At 42.1% G+C, this 12,663-nt stretch overlaps 2 protein-coding genes across 2 annotated transcripts; one reads left to right on the top strand and one right to left on the bottom strand.

Moving 5' to 3' along the window:
• The first annotated feature begins 3,434 nt into the window (after positions 1-3,434).
• On the top strand, positions 3,435-8,297 carry LOC120657998 (protein CIA1-like). The gene is made up of 10 exons (XM_039936195.1): positions 3,435-3,765; positions 3,895-4,041; positions 4,141-4,359; positions 4,565-4,629; positions 5,206-5,271; positions 5,355-5,432; positions 5,981-6,043; positions 7,161-7,230; positions 7,654-7,737; positions 7,942-8,297. Exons 1-10 carry the CDS (start codon positions 3,580-3,582, stop codon positions 8,017-8,019), a joined length of 1,056 nt encoding a protein of 351 aa, XP_039792129.1. The 5' UTR covers positions 3,435-3,579; the 3' UTR covers positions 8,020-8,297.
• A 987-nt stretch (positions 8,298-9,284) lies between these two features.
• LOC120657999 (vesicle-associated membrane protein 724-like) lies at positions 9,285-12,663 on the bottom strand. Its single transcript, XM_039936196.1, has 6 exons — positions 12,427-12,663; positions 11,935-12,287; positions 11,101-11,242; positions 10,899-11,019; positions 9,852-9,914; positions 9,285-9,752 (listed from the first exon to the last, which is right to left on the bottom strand). The coding sequence occupies exons 2-6, from the start codon at positions 12,197-12,199 to the stop codon at positions 9,594-9,596; spliced, it is 750 nt and encodes a 249-aa protein (XP_039792130.1). The 5' UTR covers positions 12,200-12,287; positions 12,427-12,663; the 3' UTR covers positions 9,285-9,593.

The raw sequence follows: 12,663 nt of genomic DNA on the forward strand, positions 1-12,663 counted from the left end.
TTATTATTAAAATACCCAATGGGTATTCGAAACTCGACCCGTACCCGGCGGGTATGAGTACGGGTATAAAATTGTACCTGCTAGGCTTCGCGGGTAAGAGTATGCCTTATAGTTTCGGATATTGTCGCGGGCGGGTATTTGCTCTACCCGCACTTTATCCGACCCGTTACCATCCCCACTCATTAATGTTGCTGCTATGCTGCGGGCCTGGACCGGGCTGGGTAAAGCCCAAATGCTTCGATCGGACCTGCTTATTAGACTCAGCCCAGTAAGGCTATCGATATTCGGATAAAAAAAATTTATGTTTTTCTTTGTGACGTGCTTCACGTAATTTCGTGAGAGATAGTAAATGTTTATAATCAGCTAAAGTATGTTTCACTTGTTGATTTTTTAAAAAACAGTAACTTGTTTGGTTGCATTTCTTTTCACTTGGATACAGTGCGCGGAGAAACAAAAGCATTGTGCGTATATGGTTATGCTTAACTAAACTATCATTATCTACAGAGGTATTCCATGTTAAGAAAGACTACGGGAAAAAATGTTAGATGTAACTAACATAGTATTATGATGTAAAATAATTAGTGTTAGATAATTATATGATTTATTCGATTGGCTATATTTTTAAATAAAATATATACCATTTCAAACTTTGGTTCGGATATTCATCATTAATTCTCTACTCAGACTGATGGTTAAAATCATCAGGAATAATCATCCGATCCTGGGTCGGATTTAAGCTGTGCCTATCCAATCAAAAGATTATAAATATAATTTTAGCACTCCCTCAATTATAACCACAGATAAATTGCCCATCCCAACTATTGATCCACACAACACTCTGTTTAGTTTGTCCGGCAATCAGTCAGCAGTGGTTTTCTTTCACACCAAATCAGCACCAGCCACCAGCTATCAGCCAGGCTGCAATACTTTTCTCTCATAACAAATCAGCACCAGCTACCAGCTACCAGCCACAGTCAAACGAATAGAGTGAGATTTTGAGTTGTTTCACCTCTCCATAACTGATGTTTTATTTCAAAATTCATGTCAAATTGTTCAAAAATGTTTATATTTCTAGCAGTCAAAGGGTGTGTTTAGTTGGTAAAAAAGTTTGAGTTTTGGTACTGTAACACATTTCGTTGTTACTTGACAATAATATCCAATTATGAACTAATTAGGTTTAAAAAATTCATCTCATGCTAATCAGGTAGACTATGTAATTAGTTATTTTTTCAACTACATTTAATATTTCATATATATGTCCGAAGATTCGATGTGACAGGTACTTTAGGAAAGACAAAATAGTCACTTTGATCCTTCAACTTTGCCCCAAAGGTCAAGTTTGTCCCACAACTTTCAAAAAGACCAATTTGATCTCTCAACTTTTGTTTCTAAACCAAACTTGTCTCCTATATTGATGTGATGCTCCATAATACCCTGAGATAGATGTGAAAAGTCAATTTTACCCTTAGGTTCTTCTCATACTCAATTTTTATTATTGTATAGTTGTAATCAATCAATAATAGATCACAATAGATCTATTATTCTGTCGGCTGATTTGATGTCTCTCGTATTCGTTGAAATGCCTTTTCTTATTTAATTTAGTCTAGATCACATAATGATATCGTGCACGTATTTGATTAACTTGTTGCATCACTGCTAAACATGCAGATTGTGAAGGAGAGAAAATAACCAAGGGTAACGATGACTTTTTAGCATTAGTCATATGGTATTATGGAGCACTACATAACTATAGGGACAAATTTGACCTAAAAACATAGGTTGAGGGACCAAATTAATCTTTTTGAAAGTTGAAGGACCAAATTGACCATTGGAGCGAAGTTGAAGGACCAAAGTGCATATATTACCTTTAGGAAATTTTTCACAAACTAAATAGGGCCAAAGTCTAATTGGCCTCCACGCGCGGCTGACAGCGACGACTGCTGCCGACAGTCCCGTCGACTACTCCTGCTAATGGGGCGGGGCTTGACGGGTTTTTTTGGGTGGGTTTTAATACGGGTACTATTAGATGGCTGAAAATGGGTGACACTATGAAACGGATTAGGGCGGGTTTGGTTGACGACACAGACGGGTTGGGGCGCTATGGTAGTCGATCGGCGCGTAAGTCGCATATCATCTTCCGTTGTGACTTCGGGTTGGGGCATTGGGGCGACGGGTGGGTTGGGGCGGGTGGTAGTTAGGGCTCTTGAAATATGGGTAGGGTCGGATTTGGAGCGGGTTCAACTCCATTAGGACACTAGCAATGGAGGGTAAGAAGAAGGGTAATAAGACTTTACTACCGGTAAGATACATTGTGAAGAGAAAGAGAGAAAGAGAAAGCGGATGATAACACCATCCGGCAGTAGCACTACTACCTGCTAACAAGGAATAAAAAATTTATATTCTCTCTCACACCCTCGCTTCCGCCTACTGCAAGCCAGCCTGCCAGCACCATTTTTACCGGATGGACATTGTGCAAACGATTTGGGCTCTGTTTAGATGCGAAAAATTTACGAAAAGTGAAGCTGAAAAGTACTGTAGCACTTTTCATTTGTATGAGATAAATATTGTTCTATTATAGACTAACTAGGCTCAAAAAATTCATCTCGCAATGTACATCCAAACTGTGCAATAAGTTGTTTTGTTTACCCACATTTAGTGTTCTATGCATGCGTCATTTGCTATATTTAATGTTTCGATGTGATGGGAAATTTGAAAAGTTTGGAGGAACTAAACACAGCCTTGATGCCTGCTACCACCTGCTCTATGGCCCCACCTTCTTACCAGCCTTGGCAAGATACACAGCGGCTACCATAGCAGGCGTATCGTCGACCGCCGTAGCCCCACCCAGGGTTTCATTTCCCCGACCGGACCGACCTAACCGCCGGGATCTGGTACCGGTATACCGGTCCGGTTAGGCCGGTTACCGGTCGGTACCGGTAGAATTCAAAATTGAATTAAAAAAACGCAGTTCAAACCGTTCGGACCGGTATACCGGTCGGTTTGACCGGTTTACCGGCCGGTTTGGTCGGTTTGACTGGTAACCGGCCAAATTCAATTTTTTTTCTTTTTTGGTTTAAATTCAAATGCCCACAAAGTACACTAAATTAATGTTTGTATACCATATTTTAGCTTAAATGAACCCTCCAATCCTTTTTTTACTACTTTTACATTGTATTTGTATACTTTCGTATGCACGTTTTTTTGTTTAACTTTAAATCCCCGCAAACTATACTAAATGAATGAATTTTTGAGAAAATTTGATACCATTAAATTCGTCGCACCTTGAAGTATTTTTAAGAATTTTTTGAAATTTTTTTATTTTTTAAATTTAAATTTAAATTTTAAATTTGGGCCGGTTTGGTACCGACCCAAACCGAAACCGGGCCGGACCGGACCGGACCGGTTCCCACCTGAACCATGGCCCCACCAGCGCAGCCACCACCTCGCACCTTTTGACGGTTTGACCACGCCTCCCCCATCCCCGTCTCCGCCCCCGCCGCTCCTTCGAGTGACCGTACGCCGCACCCCGCCAATCCCCGAAACCCTAGGGGGCGCCACCATCGCCGGCGGCCCGCGGCCATGGACGGCGCCGCGGCGGCGGCGGCCACGGAGCTGCGCGAGGCCCACCGCCTGGCGGGCCACACCGACCGCGTGTGGGCGCTCGCCTGGAACCCCGCCGGCGCCGTCCCCGTCCTCGCCTCCTGCAGCGGCGACAAGACCGTCCGGATCTGGAAGCGCGCCCCCGACGGCGCCTGGCGCTGCACGGTAAGCCGCCAAGCCCTCCTCCCATGGTGGAGCTTCGATTTCGTGTATGAGCTGAGGGGTTGGCGCGACGCCGATTAGCTCGCTCGATTGATCGATTCCGCCGGCCTGGTTGGTTTTCCTTTCCGTCAGGACGTGCTGGAGGACACACACAACCGCACGGTGAGGTCCTGCGCCTGGTCCCCCGACGGGAGGCTGCTGGCCACCGCGAGCTTCGACGCCACCACCGCCGTGTGGGAGTACAACGGCGCCGACTTCGAGTGCGTCGCCACTCTGGAGGTGAGTCGCTGGACTTGAGAATCGTGGTTGGGCGGCGCCACCGCCTGCTGCTGCCCTGGTGTTCGTGTGGATGCTGACTCTGCCGCTGCGGGTGCGCAGGGGCACGAGAACGAGGTGAAGAGCGTGTCTTGGAGCCCTTCCGGGTCGCTGCTTGCGACGTGCAGCCGGGACAAGGCAGCGTGGATATGGGAGGTGCAGCCGGGGAATGAGTACGAGTGTGTGTCGGTGCTGCAGGGGCACACACAGGATGTCAAGATGGTGCAGTGGCACCCTTTGCTCGATATTCTGGTCTCTGTCAGCTATGATAATACAATCAGGGTAAGAACTTTGTCCACCTCTGAACAAAAGCGTATGTTACGTGATCGCATTAGCTTGGCCTGTGTGTTGTGTTTGTCATCTTCTCTTTCCTAGTGGATTTGCTATTTCGGGATGCTATAACTCAGGAGCGGGGAAAAAAGAAGGGTGGAGCCTCTTTATTCGCCTGCTATTAAAATTGTTTGAAATCGCAGCTTGTACTATGCAGGTCTGGGTTGATGATGGGGACGATGAGTGGCACTGTGTACAGACATTAACCGAAGCCAATAACTGGTAAGGAGCTATTTGGTATATTGCTCTTTTTGTCGCCTTGTTTATTACATTATAATATCACATCCGAACCGCTAAATAACTAAATTCCTTCTTTGTTTGCCTGGATCCGCTAAATAACTGCCTGAAATTTCATCCCATTTTATTTCTTCTTTACTGCATTGTTGTTCATTCTACAATTTGGACTTAATTGTTGTCTATGAAAACCACCTTCAATATTTTGTTCTTGCATACTTTTAATCACTGTCTCCATTAGTTATTTCACCTACATTTTCCCCTGTTCTCGCTTTGCTGAAACATCATTCTGGGTTCGTGTCAAACATACAAAGTTAACAATGTGTTTTTTAGGATTTGCAGTTAACTTGTAGTTTTTCTTTTCACACAGTTCCTTATTGAGATCAATTTTGTGCCTCTTACAAAATATATGACCAATAGATAATTTTCTATCCTTATTCGTTGTCCTTGCCTTATCTACTGAGATTATGTTCGCTGACTTATAACAGAAGTACAGAACATGAATATTTCTTCTAGTTTCACTGCTTGACTGCTTGCAAATTGATCACATTTTCTTAATTCCAGTGGTCATTCATCAACAGTATGGGCAGTATCATTTAACCAGAAAGGTGATAGGATGGTCACATGCAGGTTTGTACTATGATACTTGATTAAGATTTCTTTTGCTGGGGTTTACGTAAAGCAGTTGCTAATGCCATACACCTGTTATTCAGTGATGACCGCACACTAAAAATATGGGACACCAGTGCTGATTTGTCTCAACCAAAAACTGGTGAAGGTCATGAATCTTGGTAAGATGCTATTTTTATTTTCTATGATCAATGCATATGTTCCCATCATGAGTGATATCCTTAAAGACTTTTCTAAAAATTAGGCTGCAGAAGAACCTGTCGTAGTAACAATTCTATTGCCACTCCCCAAACATCTACTATGGAATATGTATCAAACACATTAATGTCTCTATGCCATCTATTAATTTTGTTTCGGTGTATGGAAACTTTCTATTATCTACTAATTTTGTCCCATTGCAAATGTAGGACAACTAGGATGTACCTTTTCTTTACAGGAAAATGTATGCCTCGTATCATCCTTTGATATTGATTGAAGTTGACTACCTAAGATATGCATCATACTATGCTTTGCTTGATGAACATAAGTATACTTTAGTATAACTCCTCTAGTCTCTTTTCAGTTCATAGTATCTTTCAGGACAACTGGTAGCACCATTACATCTCTCTGTGACGCTAGATGCAGAAACTCTGTTGTCTTTCTGCATTACACATCATAACAGAATGATTTTTTCTTAATACATAACATAATGGTTACTATTTGATTTCAGGCGACACCTTTCTACTCTCACAGGATATCACGATCGAACAATTTTTTCAGTCCATTGGTCAAGGTCAGTTGAATTCTCATCCCCAAGATATCCTTGATAAATTAGCTTAGGCAAATTTGTCAGCTACAATGTAGGAACAGCTTCTAAATTGAGTCCGTCTTTATGAATCATGTCAATGTCATATTAGTCTCTGGCTTCTAATAGGGAGAATTGTGCACTCCACTATTTTATAAATTGTGTCCCATTGAATTTTATGTTGATAAACTTTATTATGCCACATATCATGATTTTTATTAAGGTCCTGTTTGGATACCCTTCAACTAAACTTTAGCATGCTAAAGTTTGGAACTTTTTTTTTTAGCAAACTAAAGATTGCTAAACTTTAGCAGGGGTTGTTTGGATCCCCTTGCTAAACTCTCCTAAGTGATGCACCAACCCCCATCAAGGCCATTAATTGCGAGGCCAATATTGACTTTCATCACTTTTAGCAGGTTTTAGCACCTCTTGGCTTGCTAAAGGCTAAAGCACTTTTTGGGCTCCAACTAAAGTTTACAAGTTTTAGTTGGACATGTTTGGATCCAAAATTGCTGAACTTTAGCAACTAAACTTTAGCAAAGGGATCCAAACAGGGCCTAACTAGTGGCTAGAAGCTAACAAGCCTGCTTAAAGCACTTTTGCCTGAATCAGAATATGCTGATTATAGATAGAATTCTTCCTGAATCAGAGCATTGATTTTGACCCTGTTTGTTTTCGCTTAGCTTATAATCTAAACGTGGCCGAGAGAAGCGAAGATTTTCTCGCTTCTCGATTCTCGCTTCTCGATTCTCGCTTCTCGTAGTTCAAATCTCTGAAGCGGATTACCACATAAGCGAAAATAAGCGAGGCGTTTGGTGGAATTATCGCTTCTTTCCACCGATAAGCCGATTATAATCAGAAACAAACAGGGGCTTTATAGCTTGAAACTTCATAGTATCATTGCTGTATATAGGTTGAGCGTTCTTTTTGCGGACACTCTTTTAATTCCCCAGCTTCTTTGGGCACCTTGCTTTGTGTTTGAGTAATCTAACATATTACTGCCATTCTGTGATTGTTGCATTTGCATCTCATGATTTCGTACTAATTTTAGTCGAACTGTATCTTATACTATTCTTGGCATTTCCCTGTTCCTTTTACATGGCAGTGAGGATGTTATAGCTAGTGGTGCTGGTGACGATGCAATCTGCTTATTTGCTGAGGAGAATAGTAGTATGGTACATTATCCTTCCATCCCACATTTGTTTTTTTTTCATGATTTCAGTCCTTATGTGCTACGTTTGTCTGGCCTTATTCAATTTATATTTGCAAAAATACACCATTCTAGTCATAATTTATTCAAGCTTTACTGGTAATGAAGGTTGAGGGCTGTTCATACATTTGGAAAGTTTACATGATCTTTGGATGGACAACTTTCTTATTTTTTTCATTTTTCTAGTGATTTGGATGGTTTGAATCAACTGCCAAATGATACGAGGCTCTTATTTTCCCTAACGTAGACATTATTGCACTACCAAAATGTCATTTTTCTTTTGCGAACCACAAAAAAGTCATACATTTGTCAGTAAAATTATTGGACAAATTGGGGGAAAGATACATGGTGTTTTTCTCAGAAGATTGATGTAATCCTGATGGTGCAGGTTGAGGGGCCTTCGTACAAACTAATACTGAAGAAAGAGAAGGCCCACGACATGGATATAAACTGTGTCCGATGGTGTCCTCAGGTAATTTCTGAGAATCATCAACAAATTGTCTCAATTTATTTAGATGGTGGGCAATGCCTGAGAATTAGTAATAAAATAGTCTCGATTTATCAGTTGGTTCAACGAATTTCATCTGCTCCTACCTTGTGTGTTTGCCTCTACTTCTATCCATAATGGTTCCTTATTTTTGGGTAGAAGTACTTATCTTCTCAAACAAATTTCTAGGACCCGAGGTTATCGGCATCTGCAAGCGACGATGGCACAGTGAAATTGTGGGAGCTGAGGGGGAGTGTACTGGATTGAGTTTTTTTTTCTGTTTACAATATACTCCTAGTTCTAGGTGTGTACCTTGAGATTATAGAGCAGATTAGGCATCACCTTTGGGGTTTCTGTTTTACCAAACTCTGCCCCCTGTTTTGTTTATACTTGTATGTCAAGAGGGTGATTGGTGATGTTCTTTGATCAGATTTACCATGCAAACTAAGAACAATGCCATCCTACCACGATGTGGAATTGTCTGCTTGTACATTATGGTCCAGCCATTTTTACAAATAAGTTATCCAAGATGCAGCTCGCCTCAATGATAGACTCCAAAGTACAGATTTATAATTTCTTGTTCCAATGGTTTCAAACCTTGGTGATATGAAGTTGGTTTACAACAACGGGGTTTAAGAAATTTATGCCCCTGCAACCCCTTGGTGAGGTTGGCAAACGGTGATCGATGATGAGAAATGGTCTGTGCATGTAATTTTGGTTATTACTATACTTGCTATACATTCTCTGTGTAACTGAATTGATTCCTGTTAGCGTTTCACTTGAATGGCTGACAATTTAGTGATATTGACCATGATTCGGAACATGGATTTAATTTGTTAATACACAAATCAGTGGTGTGGGTCCCCAGAGGTGTCCGCTAAGTGTTGGATCCATATCCCTTTGTGGAGGGCAAACAAATGTTACCACATTTCGTTGAACATATGCGATTAATTTTGTATTGAAGAGCCAAAGCAATGAGAAAATGACTTGTCAGGGTATCGTGCATTTCCGGAGACCACTTGTTGGTTAACCAGGTTTGGTGGCCTGAGTTCTCAACGTTTTAGTATGATTTGTATGTTGCTTTCCAGTGGATCCAGGACAGGTGCAGGTACACTTTCAGCTCTGCACCTGCATCGTCTTTAACACCTTGCAAATAAGATCAAATGTGCAATGGGAACCTTAGTGGGGGTGGTAAACGTTTGATTGAATAGCTGGTAAACTAGTGGCTGGAGTTCCGGGCACAAGACTCGAGATCAACCATCCTGTAGAGTTTAACAATTCCGTGGAAGCAAACAAAAATGGAAATTGTAAGCAGGAACCCTCTAACCCGAGAGTGGGCTTAACCGTGTCAATAAGGAAGATGGCACCCCATGCTTTCTATTGGTAACAGCTTCTATCTCTTATAAACTTAGGTATAAGAAATCTGAAGCTGGTAGCAAGAACTAGTCTGGTGGCAAACTAAATTATCTCTGTTTGTGACATCGTTCCATTTGGGGGTATAACTAATCTAACACCGAAATATCTTAAAGAAGTATTACTGAATGATAGTCATCATTGACCGCAGTGCCACAATTGGGCTTACATACAACTCTTAGTTTACTCTATATATGTTATATTCAGCAAAGAGGAAAGAAGGAATACATTTTTTGACTAGATACACAAGAAACCAATCACTTCATATCAGGCTGGGCACACATTCTGAATACACCTCATATAGCAGTAGATGTTTCATGAAACCAAACTAGAGCGACGAGCGTATGCCAGTACACTTGATTTTATCAGCACAATTCACGTTCATCTCGACTCCTAGCTACCACTGCAGTAGTGATGTATCAATCTTACTATGTTTCATGCTTCGTGCAGTCAAACCCTTGACAAACGGACACCCAGACAATAAGTACAAGAAGCAAAAGGATTCCAAGAACCACCAACTTAATTTTCATGTTCTGCAACCAAGTCTTCCTACGAATTTTCACCCCTTGTTTCTTGAACTCCTGAGCCTGAATTACATACATACAACACAGGTTGATTATGCATGCCAGGAAGGAAAAGCAACACAAGACTGCTATTTTGAATTTTTTATATGGAATGACATATACCTGACTATGAAGATCAGAAGTTTTGTCTTGGAGTTCACTCAACTTTTCTCCACGATCCAATGTCTGAAGATACCACAAGAGGCAGAAATGAAGAAACTATAATAGGGACCCAGTTGAAGCCAACAATAAAAGGAATGGTGAAGTGCTCCAGGAATTCAACAAATATGTACAAGTATGGTAACATCTCCAACCTTTTTTTTACTTCTGTTTTCATGATCATTACAATGTCTATAGCAGCCATAAGAGCAAGTAGATAATTTCCATGCAACACACTCAACTTGTGCTAAGCCTGTACCATTTCTTTGAAGGATAATGATCGCAACTATGAATGATTTCCTGATGTCTGCATGCCATGTCTAATGTACAACTAAAGCAAGCATGATGGCTATCGTACTGGTGTGTAATCCTATTATCCTTCTAACATTAAACATTTTTTTTTTCAATTGAAACACCCTGTTCGGCTGGGCAACCAACGCTGGCTGGGTGGCTGTTTTGTACTGTAGCTACAGTGATTGTGTGTGATAACGTTCACCAGCCCCAGCCGCAGCAGTCACCAGCCAGCGCTGGAAACCCGCCAGCCGAACAGGCTGAAAGTCATGTACACTTACTCATGGGAACTGGGTGTGCATGCTTAAATTTAAATATAAGGAAACATAAAATGTAATCAATTTACCTACTAAAGTCGGCTACTTTTACTGAAGATGAAATCAAACTAACATCTAAAAGCAGGTTCAGGTAGCATAAAAATTTAGAGAACAATACACCTAACCAGGCAAATAAATTTACTAGTGGTGCATGCTCCCTTTGGAAAAAAAATGGCTTTGATTCTTCTCTGTGTGCTTAAGAAGTTATCTGTATTAATGAGACAATCCAATTATTAAAATAATAGCAGTAATGAAAAAAGATCTCTGTACATGAGTTATAATCGATTGGTTTCGGTGTCACCTTAACCAAGGATAGGACACATTAATCTTGTACCTTGGCCCATGAAATGCCTAAAAACACAACAATGTATGCACCCTTTATACAAAGGGAGGGATAACATACCTTTTCTATATTGTTTAACATGATATTTTTAACTTCTGAAACTTGGGCTTGCACTTTCAAAGTTTTGTCTAGTTCCTCTGAATGATCAAGAACATACTGAATGTGCTGCTTTATAATTGGTCTGCATTGATGAAAAGCTCAATTTTCAGAAAAGGATAAAACATTCTACGCAATTCTCAGCGCAACTTATTACAAAACATACCCATATTCTTTATTTAGACTTTTTGCAATAGCTGTATCAGCTTTACCGCCTCCATATCTCTTCATGAAGTCATCTTTTAACCTCTCAAGAAAGGCCACCGAGACATTCTTTGGAACAGATTCCTTCGCAACTACACAATAGGCTGCAAAATATTCAAAGAGCAAGGTGTCACCATGACTCTACAGATTATTATATAACCATGCAATCTATAGAAGTTAAAAAGTTGTGGCTGGATCGTCAAGGTCCACAACATCACTGTTAAGCTTTTGTGGCTCCAGGAGGTAGAGTTTTCTTCTGTGTGTACAAACAGAAATGCTTCCATCTATGAGACTGCAATTGTCAAAGAGAGCTTGAGATCCTGGTGTTGACAATGAAGAAGATTATTCAACACAAGACCTGAAATGGTTTCCCTTTCTTGTCTTCCATTTTTGTTTCATTGTGGAATGTTTTGTTGCCATAAGGACTGATGGTGCCTATTGGGGGTGATCCGGCTGTACAATTGCGACAGAACCCAAGATCGGTAATTCTCTTCTGTTATGTGCAATAAAATTTTGGGCAATCAGCTATTTGCATTTGATTATATGTTTGGCTGTAGTAGAATGTTGCTAAAAAGTTTTGTCACTTTTTATTAACTGCGGTTGGAGAGAGATATTGATGTGTAACTTTGCCACTACAATTTTTATTTAGCACAAGTAAAAAGCCATACAAAAGTATAATCCTTGTCCCCACATTGCACTTCCTGCTTCTACTAGACTGTTAGAGCATTACTGAATACTGATGAAAACGAGCTGAAAGCTTAAGGGATCAATTGATCGCAGCCGGATCGTGCCTCACCGTAGCCGCGGTGGAGAAGGAAGTTGAACGTGTGCCGATCGCAAGCGTAGCTGAACCGAGCCGGCGCGCCGCCGCTGCCGGCGCTGGCGGAGGAGCCAGCGGGTAGCCGCTGCAGGCACTGCGCGGCGATAGCGGGGAAGTTGCCGGTGAACTCGGTGTACTCCGCCAGCACCGCCGTGCCCCGCGCCACGAAGGCGTAGATCAGCCACTCCGCCTTGCCGCCGCCGTCCCCCTCCCCCTTCCCTCCGGGCGCCAGCGACGCCATCGATTCAGGACAGGGCCGCTCGCCGCCGCAGGCGGATCTCGGATTCTTGGCAAGATCGGGAAGGAGGGAGCAAGGAAAGGTGGTGGAGCGACGGAGATCGCCTGCAGTCGCTACTGCGACTGCAGGATAGTGACTGCACGCGATCTGAGCCATCCATTTTCTCCTCCGGCGACCGCTTAAGTTGCAGTCGCTATAGCGACTGCACGGGAACCGCGTCCGTGGTGGAGGGGCGATTCCGGCGGTTTCTTGATGTCGGGGGAGAGTATCGAGAGCGAGCGCGAGCTCGTGAGTGGCCTTGATGTCGGCGAGATTCTTAGCTCGTGAGTGTGCAGTGGCGAAAACTGTCAGTCAATGCTGGAGTAGGAATGCGTGCTGCCTGCCAGCGTCCTGTCGGCTTTTCTGGTTGCTTTTTTTGGCACTCATCGTGCTGGAATGCCTGGTTTCTTCCTTTGTTGGCCCTCTCC

Source organism: Panicum virgatum, chromosome 2N, assembly GCF_016808335.1.
Source record: "Panicum virgatum strain AP13 chromosome 2N, P.virgatum_v5, whole genome shotgun sequence".
Taxonomy (NCBI): domain Eukaryota; kingdom Viridiplantae; phylum Streptophyta; class Magnoliopsida; order Poales; family Poaceae; genus Panicum; species Panicum virgatum.

Excerpts from the sequence above, each read along its gene's own strand:
- LOC120657998 (XM_039936195.1), top strand. The coding sequence starts at position 3,580 with ATGGACGGCGCCGCGGCGGCGGCGGCCACGGAGCTGCGCGAGGCCCAC. Across the intron at positions 7,231-7,653 it reads CTGAGGAGAATAGTAGTATG|GTTGAGGGGCCTTCGTACAA; the intron begins GTACATTATCCT and ends CTGATGGTGCAG. Across the intron at positions 7,738-7,941 it reads GTGTCCGATGGTGTCCTCAG|GACCCGAGGTTATCGGCATC; the intron begins GTAATTTCTGAG and ends ACAAATTTCTAG.
- LOC120657999 (XM_039936196.1), bottom strand. The coding sequence starts at position 12,199 with ATGGCGTCGCTGGCGCCCGGAGGGAAGGGGGAGGGGGACGGCGGCGGC. Across the intron at positions 11,020-11,100 it reads AGTCTAAATAAAGAATATGG|ACCAATTATAAAGCAGCACA; the intron begins GTATGTTTTGTA and ends TCATCAATGCAG. Across the intron at positions 9,753-9,851 it reads CTTCTGATCTTCATAGTCAG|GCTCAGGAGTTCAAGAAACA; the intron begins GTATATGTCATT and ends TATGTAATTCAG.